At 38.1% G+C, this 16013-nt stretch overlaps 1 protein-coding gene across 17 annotated transcripts in view; it reads left to right on the forward strand.

The window, feature by feature from the left end:
• APBB2 (amyloid beta precursor protein binding family B member 2) overlaps positions 1-16013 on the forward strand; it is a 381239-nt gene that overhangs the window by 166323 nt on the left and 198903 nt on the right. For 6 of the 17 annotated variants that reach the window (XM_043572792.1, XM_043572787.1, XM_043572790.1 and 3 more), the window contains one exon: positions 13469-13537. The exons of the other annotated variants lie outside the window; for them this stretch is intronic. In XM_043572792.1, coding sequence (XP_043428727.1) covers positions 13519-13537 — 19 coding nt within the window. In that variant the 5' untranslated portion in view covers positions 13469-13518. The remainder of the gene's footprint in view (positions 1-13468; positions 13538-16013) is intronic. 17 annotated transcript variants of the gene reach the window in all.

A 16013-nucleotide genomic window follows, 5' to 3' on the forward strand; every position in this document is an offset into this window, starting at 1 on the left:
ACCTAAGGATTCTGGAATCAGCAGACCAGATTTAGAGCCTGGGCCCTGCTGCTTCTGAGCCATCTGATGTTTTGCAGGTTTCTCAGCCTTGCCTTAGGTCCTTGTCTGTGTAAAATGAGAAAAAATGGTGTCTGTCTCTTAGGGCTTGTCAGACCTGAGAGACACTGAGCACACTGTTTATGTTTATTTAGCCCAGAAGAAGCCTTCAACAATAGTTACTGTTACCCAGGGCTTAATATTATCTGCTAGGCTTTGGCTAAAAACTCAGGCTCAGTAGGCATTATGTCATTTGTGGTGACATTTGGGGGCAATGCCCTTTCTTGGATGAATCCCAGCCAAGACCATAAAAGACTCCTGGCTCCTATCATTGTCTCAGTTAAGAATCTGGCATGGAGGGGGCACCTGGGTGGCTCAGTTGAGTGTCCGACTCTTGATTTTTGGCTCAGGTCTTGATCTCATGGTTCGTGGGTTTGAGCCCTCTGTCAGGCTCTGTGCTGACAGTGCAGAACGTGCTTGGGATTCTCTCCCTCTCTCTCTCTCTCCCTCTCCCGCTTGCATGCATGTGGTCTCTCTCTCAAAATCAATAAGTAAACATTAAAAAAAAAGAATCTGGCATAGAATTTTGAGTTGTTTTGAGGTATACTTAAAAAAAAACTATTTATTTATTTTGAGAGAGAGAGAGAGAGAAAGAGAGTGCACAAGCAGGGGAGGGGCAGAGAGCGAGGGAGAGAGAGAATCCCAAGCAGGCTCTGCGCTGCCAGTGCAAAGCCCAGTGGGGAGCTCAAACCCACGGACCTGTGAGATCATGACCTGAGGCGAGATCGGGAGTTAGGTGTTTATCTGACTGAGCCACCCAGGAGCCCCAGGGTATGCTTTTATCTGCTTCTCCTTCTCCTCAAGAAAGTGTCTTAGAGCTTAAAGAACAGACGTGGACATAGTCCTCTTCTATTGGGTTCCGAGTACCTGGACCCCCATTTCCCTTCCCTCCGATTTTTAACGTACAACAGTACTGCACACTGGACTTTATATCTAGCAATGAAACAAAATTCCAGTATAAACTAACAATTTTGCACTTGCACTCTTTGTTACACAGATTTTTCTCGTTATCTCATTTATTCTTACTACCAAGAAAGGACAGGGGAATGAATAATGGGTTTCTCTAAGAAAAATTAAAAGGTGACTAAGTGAAGTAGGTTCCTTGGACTCACGAATCAAGAAGTCAGATTTCATATGTCCTGACTCCCTATCCAGTGCTCTTCCAACAAGGCCATGTTACCCCTCAGCCCTTCTCTTTGCTTCTTAATAGGGCCTGCCAGGGTGTTCCCTGCTGTCTAGGAGGCTTTTGCCCTAGGAGGGCCTTCCCCTTCTCAGGTAGGCTTTGCCAAATGACCTGTGTTAGCTCCGAGGGAAAACTTAAAATCCTTTCTCCAAAAACTCACGCGTTCTACTGCAAATGAAATCATTTTCCTTAGCCAATTTAACAAGATCCTTACTCTTTCGTTTCCTTTAATTATCTTTTTTTTTTTTTTTAAAAAGGGGGAGCTGGAGAAGACCATCTGTTTTATGAGGCAGTTCATCTCTTATGTTTTCTCTAATAGATATATGAAGGCCCAGTTAAGCAAATTAAGGCTTCATCTCGTTCTTGTTTGGGATTGTTCTGTTTGGTGCTTTTGCGTCACTGCCATCGGCATTTCTTGGTTGTCTATCTGGGATGTCTTGGAGTGCAGATTTTATGAAAAGATGTTATCTTTGTTCCATGAATTGCAGGCACTGTGTGCCATTTTCGATATAGTGCCAAACTATCACAACAAGGTTCTTTGCTTTTTTAATCCCTTCCTCTCCACCACAAGAAGTCCTATTAACATGTTTTCTGAGCTGCAGAGTAAAATCTTGTCAAATATAGCATGGAAGGCAGATGGGTGGTTGCTGTCTTCCTTTTCACCAACTCTAAACCTAGTCTTTCTTAGTAAAACTAAGCCTTATCACCTCTGACGCCAGAGGCTTCCTTTATGAATAGAAGTCATATGCAGCGAGGGGGTGGGAGGGATGGGGAGATGGGGTTACTCCTCCTTTCCTCCCTCCTTTCCTCCCTTCTTTCCTTCCTTCCTTCTTTCCTTCCTTCCTTCTTTCCTTCCCTCCTTTCAATGTATAGTATATACATAGAGAGTTTCATGTACAAACTTTCCTTCTTTCACATTGACAATAAATAACTCTTTGCTCTGAATATGAAAATGCTTCACTCATTATAAAAGAATTTACCCAAATCAGCAACACACAAAGGTTTGGAAGACATTTTTCTAAATCCTGCCACCCAGAGATTACTGCTGTTAACATTTTAGTGAACTATACATTCCTTCATGGACTATTTATTGAACATCTGCCATCTGCCAGACATTAGGAATATACTGATGAATGAAACAGAGGTAGTCCCTGCCTTCATAGAGCTTTGCAAATAGGGGAGGGAAAGGTAATAAAAGAGAGACTATGTAAATTATATATACACACACACACACACACACACACACACACACACACGTTTCTAATTCAGATGTGTGCAGTTCTTGTATGTCTTATATAATTTGAAAATAATCTTTTACCCTCTTTTGAAATAGTATATTATATTTGAATTTTTAAAAGCTGTCTTTTTGGCATGGTTTCATTGTAAGGATATCACTCTGTTCCTTATTCTTTCTCTTTTCATAGTGAGTTTATGGGATGTAATCTTGCTAGTGTTCTGTACTTTTATAAAATTTTATAGAAGTACAGAACACTAGCAAGATTACATCCCATACAAACACACTATTAAAAAAAAAGAGGAACAGAATAATATTCTTATGGACAATGAAAGCATGCCAAAAAAGACATGCTTTAAAAAATTAAAGTATACTATTTCAAAAGAGAGTAAAAGGATTATTTTCAAAATTATATAAGGCAAGAAAGAACAGCATACATCTGAATTAGAAAAGTTCAGAAACGGGGTACCTGGGTGGCTTAGTTGGTTAAGTGTCCAACTCTTGGTTTCATCTCAGGTCATAATCTCATGGTTAGTGAGTTCAAGCCCTGCATTGGGCTCTGTGCTGATAGTGTGGATCCTGCTTGGGATTCTCTCTCTGCTTCTCTGTATCTCCCCTGCTCTCTCTCTCTGTCTCTCTCTCTCTCTCTCTCTCAAAATAAGTAAACTTAAAAAAAAAAAGAGTAAACCATGTATTTTAGAATATCAACCTAGAACAACCCATGTCAAGATAATCTAGTAAACATACTGCTTTAAAAAAAACAAAACAAGAGAAAAGGTCCTTTGGGTATGTAGACAAAAAGAGAAAAACAACAGAATTAGGTTGTTCTCAGACTTTCTGACAGAAACACTTTATGCCAGAAGAAGAATGGAATAACATATTTACGGGACTCAAAGAAAAGATGTGAGCCTGTATTTTTTAAGTCTAGGAAAATTGGCCTTCAAGTATAAAGAACACCAACTATTATTAACATGCAAGAAGTCATGGGAGGAAATATTGTTCCCATGAGCTCTTCCTAAGAAATATCCTGAAGAGTGAGCTTTCAACACCAAAAATAACCAGGGAAAGAGAAGATGAGCCTGTAATATCCCTAGGCAGTAGCAAGGAAGCTATCAAAGATTGGGGCCACGTCAGAACGACTCAGGAGCCAACCTAAAGATGATCCTAGTGGTAAAAACTGGGACGATTTGAGGTTCAGAAATGAGGGTTGTGAATATGTTTAAATCCATGACCTCTCATGATATGAAAAAAAAATTATTGGTTACCATCTGAGGTTAATGGAACACCAATTTGTTACCTTGAAAGTAGTCAGAAAAGAGTCAAGTATTTATCCTGCCTTTCTTATGTGAACTGACTACTGGATAACCATGTAGTAGATGATGGGAAGAATCTCCTAAAATTTTTCCACTCAACAAATGAAAATGAAATGAGAGAATTAAAATATTACCATTTTTACAATCTCTGTTTATTTAATGGATCCAAACGGTGAGTGACAATGACTGCAAACATTAGAAACTGGTGAAAACCAGATATTATGTGCTTCCTGATGAAAGAGCATCCCACCAAATGGATTGAATCTCAATTTTTTCAAGCCTCTGAATCCAGCTGCCAACTTGCAGGAAATTCAGAGGACAGTGCAACGTGTTCACTTGTATCGTGAGTATGCAGTCAGCAGAATCCATACTGTGGAAACTCCGTAGCTCATCTGGCCCTGATTTTTTTTTTTAATTTTTAAAATTGAAGTAGAGGTGACATGCAGTGTTATATTAGTTTCGGGTGTACAACATAGCAGTTTGACAGGTCTCTCTATTGTAGTATGCTCACCATAAGTCTAGCTGCCGTCTGTCACCATACAGAGCTATAACAGTACCATTGACTGTATTTCCTATGCTGTACCTTTCATGCCATGACTTACTCAGATCTGGGTTTTTTAATGAATAAATTGTAAAGTAAAGAAAAAGATGGAGGGGGACATAAATTACATGTAACTTAAAAGACCTATGAAATTTTTAAAAATGGGAAAGAATTGACTATATTGACCAAGGTCATACAGTGGGGTAATGAAATCATAAAGCAAAACAAGGAAATAATTACTATAAGGTCAAGATAGGTTTGTTTACTTTTGAAAGATTGGAAGAAGTCCATGGAGGGCCTTCTGGGGTGGCTAGAAAAGTCCTTTTTTTGATCTGGGTGGTAGTTGTAAGAGTGTTGTCTTTATAATAACTAATAAACTATTTGTTTTGTGTAATTTTCTAAATGTGTGTTTTATTTTACCACAAAAAGATTTTTTTAAAAATTTATGAAAGAATGACACTATGCCTGCTACCTTTATTTTAACTTTTCATTATGACAATTTTCAAACATACGGAAAAGTTAAAAGTACTGTGTATGTAATGCCAGTATACTCATCACACTGTTTTATAGCTAGTTTTTTTGTTCAATAATACTTAATAGAGATCTTTCTAGATAACTATATATAGAACATCCTCACTTTTATTTTTTTATTTTTATTTTTATTTTTTTACGTTTATTTATTTTTGAGACAGAGAGACAGAGCATGAATGGGGGAGGGTCAGAGAGAGACGGAGACACAGAATCTGAAACAGGCTCCAGGCTCCGAGCTGTCAGCACAGAGCCCGACGCGGGGCTCGAACTCACGGAGTGCGAGATCATGACCTGAGCCGAAGTCGGATGTCCAACCCAGGCGCCCCTCCTCACTTTTAAATAATGCATAATACTCCACCGTAGAGATGTAATTCAGTTTCCTATTGATTTTTTTGTTTCTGATTTTGTTCCTAGTAGAAATAATGCTTCCAGTATGACCTTATGACACATCCCTAAAATTTGCCATCACAGGGTACTCTGACATGCTGAGTGTACATGGTTGTGTGTTGTGTATGAACAACGGGAGAAACCAAAGATGAAGCCTGTATTGATCAAGACATTCCTGTGTAACCCAGGGAGGGCAGGGAAGAACTTGGTTCCCCACAGTGGGATCCTCACATAGCAGCATACCTCCCCTGGATTGATTGAGGTTTAATCCCAACGGCTCTCCTGTTATCTCATTTTGACTGTTGTGGGTATAATTCATGTATCATTTATCTATTACCGCAGTAATGTTGTATGATGAACCACCGCAAAATTCAGTAGCTTCAGCAATAGCCGTTGGTATCTGCAGGATGGCCGAGGGATGCTCACGGTATCTGCTGGGCTCTCTCATGGTCCTGCAGTTAGCTGCGGGCCCAGCATGCAGCCCTTGGCAACACTCTTCCACGTGTTTGATGGGCAGCTGGCTTAGGCCGGTCTAAGATGGCCTCGGCCAAAAGGATTCATCTATCTTACCTAAGACTCCAGCATCCTTCCGAGAGGCCAACCTGGATGTGTTCTCATGGCAGTAGCACAGATCTTAATCGTTTTTCAAGGGGCTGGAAGTGGGCCATGCTTTTCAAGCTTCTGTATCATTCTATTTGCCAACCTCCTAATGACCAGAGCAAGCCACACAGCTAGGCCATAGTCAGTGGGAAGGGGCTACAAAGTTAGGGGGCAGAGGGCAAGGATACAGAGAGGTGTTAATTGAGGCCATTGATGCAGTCCACCCTCCAAAGCCATCCAGCAGCATATTTTAAATTGGTACTTCTTAGAAGCATTAAATATTGCTGTTATTTCTAAACTGCAGGTGTCATGCCTTTGAAGTGTGAAAAATGGGGGTCAAATATATTTTTGGAGGAATCATAAAGCTTTTGCTTCATTTAAAAAAATTATTGTTAAGAGTTATAAAGGTAATTCATAAATGGAAAAGTCTACCTTTATTCTGTTTTAAAAGTATTTCTTTTCCAATTTGGTATTTTCCCCCCTGGGATACATTCCAAGAAACAGAGTTTTCTTTGTGCATATTTTTTGATAGTGTTCTTGGAATTGGTTTTAAAATCTGGCACTGAGAACACCGAATCAAGTAAGATAAAGAGCTAGAATCACAAATCAGTGTCCTTACGGGTTTTTGTGTAAGATATGGACATTAGAGATAGGATTAGTCCCTGCATCTTTATTGCTGAGAACTTTTTTTCTATTTTAAGTTATGTAAGTGGAGGATTTAGGCTTTTCCAGAACAGTGATTCTTAACAGTAGATAATATAGCTCCCAGGTATGTGGATGGCAAGAAATTGTTACTAGTAATCAGATCTCAAAACTTTTTTTAAAAAATCAAGTTATTTTCATTGAGTGAAATATGGTATGCCATACCTCTACTTTCTTCTCTGTGGAAATACAAAATACTAAAAATAAAATTTTGCATATGCATATACTTACTAAATACTCTTAATTATGTATGCATCATAAAACTTTACACACTTTAGTTGTTTAATGGAAACTGTGTGTATTGTATGCAGTAGGCAATTTAAAGGATTTTTCAGAGTTCGACTGTGGCGTCATCTGATGCAGCTGTTCCAAATTATAGATCTGAAAATAGAGATTAAAGTTCTTTAGGGAAAAACATTTGAAACCTTAAAGGATGATTGAATCAGTATGAATTTAGAGATAGGTCCCATCCTAGAGTGCAATGTCTACTTTAAAAGTATTTATCAACGAATCCAACCTTGTATATTTTCAGGAGGGTTAAGCGACAGTTTTTTGACAGCCCTTCCTATGCTTGGCAGGTTACAGTAATGACTTCAGTAATGGCAGAAAGAAAGTTCCCATTATAATTGTAGTTCTTCGCTCCATTCTTGGACTCCGTTTATTATTTATGAACATTTTCACAGAGGGCAGGACGGGGCAGGGAGGGAAGAAAGAAGACGTGGGCCACCAAAGTTTGCCGAACACTTACAATGGGTGTGAAAAGATCCCTAGGACACCTCCCTTTCTTTCAGAAAGCTTACAGCCTTGTTGAGAAAAGAGGTCATATGTGTAAGAAAAAATAATATCTGCCAGGCACTAAGCAAAGCAGGCAGGCAACCTGCTGTATCTCATTTGATCCTCGTAGTAACTGTCACATGGATGGTAACCACAATTTGCAGTTGCATAAGATGTGCTTCAGACCTGAAGTACTGGTTCAAGATCATATAGGACCTCAGTGTCAGAGTTAGGAAGTGGAGAGATAACTCTGGGCTGACATTATAACTTTCACAGCTGGGGAGGCTGGAAGTGTCTACAGCACAGCGCCCCTTAGGGACTGTGGGAGGAGCCCCCTACTTGCATTTCTGGGTGGAGACCAGGGCACCCTGTATAACAAAGAATATTTCACTCTGCAAAGCGTATGAACACTGTACCAAATACTGAGGTAGGCAAACAGCATGTTTATAATTGCAAGAGCCTAGAAGTTCCAAAGTATTTTTTATGGCTTTAATATACACTATATATTCTAGAAGTGGAAAGTCCTTCTAATTGTAAGATGACTTGTATTTAACATTTTTTTTGGAATTTTCTTAGAGTTGTTCAGCGTTTTGAAATTGCTGTTATTGACAGCAGTGCAGAACATGATTTCTGGGTTGACAACACAGCACATGCCTGGCTCAGTTTGTATTTATAGTTGTTGCACTCACAGCAATCTACCCATAGATCATGACTGCTAGTGTAGTTGGGCCTGAGATTTGCTTATTGAATTGTATCTCTCCTTTTATTTCTCCTTTTCTGGAATTCATGTGTATATATAGTCTACTTATCTATGAATCCCACTTCAAGATAGTAAAGGGACCTTACAAAATAACTTTTATAGCAAGGGATTGTTTCTGATCAGATTACACTGGGTTAGAGTTTTCAGGAAAGTAACTCTCTGAAGGCAATGCAGGATTTAAGTAAATGAGAGGTTCTAGAATCAATTGGGTATTAGATTGTCAAAGGTTAAAAGAACTTTATTCTAGAGGTTGGGTTGGGATTCTCCCCCTCTCTCTCTGCCCCCCACCAAATAAGCATAAAAAAAGCCAATTAGGTAGTTCAAAGAAAATTTTATCAAGGATGCAATACTTAAGCTGTATCTAAATGGATGAACACAAGGAAGTTTTCATTTTTTTCTTGGAAAAAGAAGTATTACACATAACTTTAGCTTACTTGGGAATAGTTTCTCAACCTTATAGTTAAAAAGATCAGGCAGTGAGAGCAGGAAAAGATCCCAGTTTTATTCAGGGTTGCTGAAAGCTGGCTGGGACTCCCCCATTGCAGATGGTAGTTGTGTTGGGCAGTGCCCTCTCTGCCCACAGTTTTCTCATCCCTCAGACCAAGGATGGTAACTTGCTCTTGCTGCTTCTGGAGTCTGCATTACCCCTTATGGTTTTCCTACCCTGCCGACCTTTTTTGAATAGTACCTAAATTAAACCCACCTCAGATTATTCAATTTGATTGTATCATCTCTTCCTGACTTGAAACCTGATAGGTACAGTGTGTAATTAAGAAAAGATAAAATATACAATAAAAATAAGGGGGAAAAGTTTTTATTCTAAATTACAAACACAATATCACAGATAAAAAGAATAATCAGTAACACAAGTGGAACACATTAAGGGCATGATTAGTGTGAGAGATGGCATTCTTGGTCAGGGGCATATTATATTGACAAAAATGAAGACATTGAGGTTTGGATTGTTATGATAGGAAAAGGTGAGGTATATATAAAAATTTGAATTTACTTATTTATATCCCATGGGAAAAAAGCATATAATCTCATACTGAACCAAATACAAGTGGGTATTTAACTTATATACTTATTCATTTGTTTAATAGTGCTTCCATGATTCCTGCTTCGGGACGTTCTTCTGTGGTCCTTTTGGACATTTTTTGGGCTTTCGTGGCATTATCACAAAGCATATGAGTGTAATGGATTTTCATTAATGGGACACGTGAAAACGCTGCTGGAAGGGAAACTCTGGTTACTAGATTGTTTCACTTACATAGTTTTATGCTTTGTTTTAAGACCTCAGCTGTATTGAGGCACCTGGATGGCTCAGTCGGTTGGGCATCTGACTCTTGATCTCGGCTCAGGTTGTGATCTCACGGTTCACGAGTTCAAGCCCCGCATTGGGCCCTGCACTGGCAGTGCAGAAGGAACCTGCTTGGGATTCTGTCTCTCCCTTTCTCTGCACCTCCCCCTCTTGTGCTCACTCCCTCTCTCTCTCAAATAAATAAACTTAAATAAAAAAATAAAATCACAGCTGTATTCTTAACGTGGAGCTTGTAGTGGCCTACGCAGGTCTCTGGTGTCTTTGAACTCAGTATGTGATTTCGTGGAAGCAGAGACACTTGTTCTGAATGCTAGCAGACCTTCCCTCGCTTTACAGCTGAGGTGACATTTCTGCCTGTCTTTGCTTTTATGGAAAAGGTAAATAATATTTTGATTAGGGCATTGTCTCAAACTCTGTCTGCATTCCCTAGATCAGTGCTTCTCCAACAGAAAAGTAATGTGAGCCATATATGTAATTCGAAATTCTCTAGTAACCACAATTCCAAAAAAAAAAAAAAAAAAAAGGCAAGGGGCACCTGGGTGACTAAGTCGGTTAAGCATCCAAGTTCTGCTCAGGTCATGATCTCGCAGTTTGTGGTTCTGAGCCCTTCGTCGGGCTCTGTGCTGACAGCTCAGAGCCTGAAGCCTGGTTCGGATTCTGTATCTCCCTTGCGCGCTCTCTCTCTCTCTTTCTCTCTCTCTCAAAAATAAACATACGTTTAAAATATTTTAATAAGTAATGAATAAGGGCAAAATTAATTTTAACAATATGTTTTATTTAATTCAGTATATCCAAAATATCATTTCGACATGTAATCAATATTTTAAAATTACTAGTGAGATATTTTACTTTTTATCATGCCAAGTCTCCAAAATCAGTGTGTTTTACATTTCTAGTACTCAACCGGGATGCAGAATTTCAGTAGAAATACTCAATCTGTATTAGATTTCATAAAATATATTGTTGAAAAAGTAGATTCACCTACCCAAGAAGTTTCCTTGAAGAATCAAGTGTCAATTTCTAAGTTTAGATTTAAATTAATTATAATTAAATAAAATTAGGCATCCCTTAGATGCACTAGTCACCTTTCCAGTGTTACTAACTTCTGTTGCTTCTAGTGGCTACCATGTTGGACAGCACAGCTACAGATAATTGTTAAAACCATACTTGTTGTGCGTGGGTGGCTCAGTCAGTTAAGCAGCAGACTTCGCCTCAAGTCATGATCTCACAGTCTGTGAGTTCGAGCCCCACGTCAGGCTCTTGTGCCGGCAGCACGGAGCCTGGAGCCTGCTTTGAATTCTATGTCTCCCTCTCTCTCTCTGCCCCTCCCCCAGTCACACTCTTTCTCTCAAAAATAAATAAAAGTTTAAAAAAATTTAAAAAACATACTTGATTACTTTTATATTTCTCAGGTTATTCTTTATGCAGAATTAGCCCATTCCACAAAGTCACTGGAAACCGTTACTAGTTTAGGTTTATTCATCAAGGATATAAATGCCCAGGGAAACTGCATGTTTGTGTATTCCTGGGGCCAGGGAATGCCTTGCATGTGGTAGGTGTATAATGTTTACTCAGCTAAATCCTGTTTAGTCCTCAAATTGCAACTTAAATTATACTTTCTCGGGTAACTGTATACTGATTCTCCAGTCTAATATCCTTTTTCTTATACACCGATATGAATAATTTTGTGATTAATGTCCATCTTCCTGACTGGTCTGTCTATAAGTTCCATGAGAGTGGGGAATGGTGTTTTCGTCACTGAAGTATCCCCTGCTCCTAGCATAACCCATGCACATATGGAATAAATGTTGGTCAGATAATAATAGCATAGGACCATTTAAAATATGAAGTGATTATCTGAATGTCAGTTCATACCTTTATAGAAGTTGGAGTTTGTTTCAAGTTGGGAAGAAGGAATATTTTTTTTTTTTTTTAAAGATTAGATGCACTGAAAAGTATGCAGATTCTTAGTGTTTGTTCAAGCCTTTTTACTCCTCTAAGTATGCCTCTTCTTATCTTTCTCTCTGTTTATTGATATTCATTTTCTTAAAATAGCTGTCACTTCACATCTGTCTCTACTTATAACTTAAGGTGCACTGAAGACAAAAACTTAAAAAAAAAAAAGAAAATTGTAAAATACTTTTCAGGAGCTGAGAAAGGCATAGGACAAAAGCAAAGGTACATAAAGGCAGCATGTTTTGCTGTTTCAGGACAATTTAAAATAAACCCACCCTTTTAATTATACCAGAGTAATGAGCCTTACACACAATATGTGGAAATATAATTAAAAATGTATTGTGGGTCAGTAGACCAAGTTGTCAGGTCATTATCTGAATCATAAAGTTGGGGGTAATGCCCATTAAAGGTTACTAGTTTGGAAAGGTTAGAATAGACTTTAGTCTTCACAATATAAAGTTGTACAATTTGAATAATGCTTTAGAAAACCACCAGCATTTGACTTTTTCACGAAACATCTCACAGAACTATAATGAGCATACAGAATTTTGCACGTGAGGGTAGAGCTTGGTGAGCTTCCATTATCCAGATCAAGAAACAGCGCTTAGTATCATAACGTCCCAGAGGCTGCCCTCCTGCTTCTCCCTTTTTCCTGCCCTCCAGGGTAAACCACTGTCCTGACATAGATAAGTTTTTCCTGTTTTTGTACTGTATATAAATGGAATCTTACAGTATCTTCATTTGAATTAATATAATAGATTATCATTCCAAGTGATATTCCTGATAGCTCATTGAAAACAAGGTCTGTTTTCAGTTTTCCTTATTATGTATCTAATTTGGTAAACTGGCAGTTTACCACTGTGTCTAGTTCTTTTTTTATTCCTTAAAGAAATTTTCTGTGTAGATGCTTGTGTGTGTGTGTGTGTGTGTGTGTGTGTGTATGTATGTATTTACTTGCATATATATATATATGTATATGCTTTTCAGATTTTTACTCAAATGCAATTTTGCCCTGCTGCACATGTTATTCATCTCATAGTGATATTTCTTGAGACCCTTTCATATCCGTTCATGTCGATCCACTTTGTTTTTCCTAATAGCGGCACAGTACTCTGTTGTACGGATGTATCATAATTTAATGAACCAGATGTCCACTGAAGAACAGTTAGTTACTGATCTTTTGCTTTTAGAACAAGAGTCCATGTAAGTTTATCTGTAACATAAATTCTCAAAAATGCAGTTGCTGTACAGTGGGGTCCATGCATTTTAAATTTGCTCAGATATTTCTAAATGGCCCTTCAAAAAGTTTTGCCGGATTTTAATCCCATTGGCAAGTTTTGAAAATTCCTTTTTCCAGTGTTGTTGTTGTAGGTTATGTGTTATCAAGCTTGTTAATCTTTGCAGGCCAGTAGAGGAAAACCAATGAGTCCTTGTTATTTAAATGTGCATTTTCTTTACTTTTGAGTGAGGTTAGTTATTTATGTGTTCATTGGATATTTGTGTTTCTCTGGGGACTTGTCCTGTCCTTTGCTTATTTTCCTATAGGCTTGTTTATGTTTTTCTTAATAATTTCAAGGTGATCTTTCTGTATAAATGAAATTAGCCCTTTTAGTCATAGTATTATTTTTTTTTCAGGTTTTTTTTTTTTTTGTCTCTGTTGTGTTTATAGTCATTTTTTATTCCCAAACAGAATGTTTAGATTCTTATGTGGTGAAATGTACTAGTTTTTTTCCTTACTGCCTTCTGAATTGTGTGTTTTTAATGAGAAAAAGCATTGGAAAGTTGAGACACGTAGATAGATAGATAGATAGATAGATAGACAGACAGATGATAACTCTAGCCTGGCATGGAAAAAAAATCTCAAGAAATGTTCACGGAAAATGTGGTTAAGCAGAAATTCAAGTTTCAGTCAAATGTGTTGTGATCAACTATAAATAAGCACAAATTTTGATATTATCTGCCAAAAATTAACATTTTTGACAGCTTTTGGAAGAATTTTCAATGCTATGCTTTTTTTCTTTTATGCTTTGTTATTTGGGTTTTAATTTCTCAAATGATCCCTCTTTTCAGATTTCAAATTATAACCTATTTCCTGCTCCACTGCTGGCGTCCAGTGATCCATGTCAGAAGTACTTCCAGGTCAGACACACTTTCACGTTTTTCAGTGCAGAGAAGCAGTTGAATATTAAAATTTTAACAAATATCTATGATAGACGGTTGTTTTGATGTTAAACATGGTTTGGTAAAATGACGTTTGCTTTTTATGGTTCACTCACGTAGTGGAAAAGTGGATCTTTAAAATAAGATAGAAGAATCAATTGGACCTACCTGTATTCGTGTAATAATTGCATGACTCTAGTAATAGCATAATGTAAAAATATTTTAGTTGATTATAACAGGAAACTAAAACTATGTCAAATTTTGCCATCTAGCATTGTACTCGATAGCCTGTGAACAGTTACGTATGAACAATGAAGTGTCAGTGGTGAGTCTCCATAAACAGCATCTTGGCCATTGTTGGGTTTGTCTAGAATAGAGCTCTCCGATTCAGTATTCTCCTTGATCTATGCTAATTAAATTCAGTCCTTAAGAAAACCACTATAATTTTATTGTATATCCGTTTCTTTGTGTCATGACGGATGCTAGTCCACACACAGTGTGGTGTGGGATTTAATTCTTAGCCTCACAGTAGTATAATAAGGAAGAAGCAATTCCGATAACATTTTGTCTTTTTTTTTTTTTTTTTTTTAGTGTTTGTTTATTTTTGAGAGAGAGAGAGAGAGACAGAGCACAAGCAGGGGAGGGCAGAGAAAGGGAGACACAAAATCTGAAGCAGGCTCCAGGTTCTGAGCTGTCAGCACAGAGCCCAACGCAGGGCTCAAACCCACAAACTGTGAGATCATGACCTGAGCCGAAGGCGGACGCTTAACCGACTGAGCCACCCAGATGCCTCTCGATAACAGTTTGAATTAAACATAGGATAGGATTGCAAGTGACAGATGAATCTGACAGAATCCATATTTGTTAGGATACAAACCACTCTGTAAATTCTGAGTTTTTAAGTAAGTAGATTTAAATTATGGACAAATAGCTATTAAAGTCCCTCAGTTCTGTAGTTAAACTCCTAATGTATATCCGAGCTGTTTTCTCTCTTACATAACACTGCATGTTCTGTTTCAACAGAGAACTAAAATAAAACATAATAGAGTAAACACTAAGCTCAGTAGAGGTGTATGAGTGACAGGTAGTATCCCTTTTATACAAAACAGTCAAAAACCTAAATTCACACAGGAAAATTAGGAACTCAGAGCTAATTTTTAGAGGCCATCTAATCACACTGTGATAATTTAGGGGCAGGGAGTAGATTTTCTTGTAAATACATGTTTGAATAGGCATATTACTTTTGGAAGATCATGGCAAATAGATGTGTCCTTTTAAAAAGGCATAGTCAAGGAGTCTGCCATTGTATCATGCTCCCTGTTGGAATTGACTTGAGGCCCAGCTTTTCAGTTCCTGGGTCATTACTGGTCAAAAATACAGTTTAAATTGTTGAGAATGATCCTAGGGCTTCTTCAATATTTAAAATCTTTTAATGCATTGCAACATAGGCTCGGTATGGAAACTGTAAGAACAAAGCTAGCAAGTATATAAAATGATGTGTTTTCTTCTAAATGGAAGTAAATTAATCAAATAACTTCTAGGAATTTCTAATTGTCACTTATATTTTATTATGCCAGTGTATTCATTCTTCCTAATGGTACTCAAATTGCTTTTGTTCATCGGTAGTTATATAAGAGATAATGACCCTGTTACCCGGCACGGTATTTTAATGACAGCTACTACTATCATGCAATGGTATAGGATGCGACACATTTTACAAGGAAAGCAGTGTTCTTATTTCAGTGGAGTATAGATTCCAGTCATTTTTTTACTTGAAAATTCAGATGGCAGCTAATTTGGACCAATTAGCTGGACCAATAACTGGGACAAGGTAGCCTTCCATCCCATTTCCTGACTCCCGGGAGCTATGACTAGAGGGAATCTTTTTTTTTTTTTTTAAATGTTTATTTATTTTGAGAGAGAGCGTGCACAAATAGGGGGAGGGGTACAGAGAGAGAGAAAGGGAGAGAGAATCCGAGCAGGTTTCATACTGCCAGCGCAGAGCCCAACACAGGCTCGATTCCACGAACCATGAGATCGTGACCTGAGCCGAAGTCGGATGCTTAACGGACTGAGCCACCCAGGTGCCCCAACAAGGAACCTTTTAAAAAATAAATATACCCCAGAACATATGCCATTATCTGCCTGGAAGAATCCCTGTTGAACCTTCAAGATTCAACTCAGGAGTCCCTTGCCAGGAGGTCTCAGCTGGCGGCATAGTCAAGGAGTCTGCCATTGTATCATGCTCCCTGTTGGAATTGACTTGAGGCCCAGCTTTTCAGTTCCTGGGTCATTACTTTATCACTCACCTGCTTTTTCCCACCTAAACCAGTATTCCTAAGCGTGATCATTGACCACATTCATCGGAGTTGGTCATAAAAGTCTAGAGCTATATTTGCAAAATACATTAATCTTCCAAAGACGTTGGGCTTTTCTAAACAATGAAAATGGTTTA

This window comes from Prionailurus bengalensis, chromosome B1 (assembly GCF_016509475.1).
Source record: "Prionailurus bengalensis isolate Pbe53 chromosome B1, Fcat_Pben_1.1_paternal_pri, whole genome shotgun sequence".
Lineage (NCBI taxonomy): Eukaryota > Metazoa > Chordata > Mammalia > Carnivora > Felidae > Prionailurus > Prionailurus bengalensis.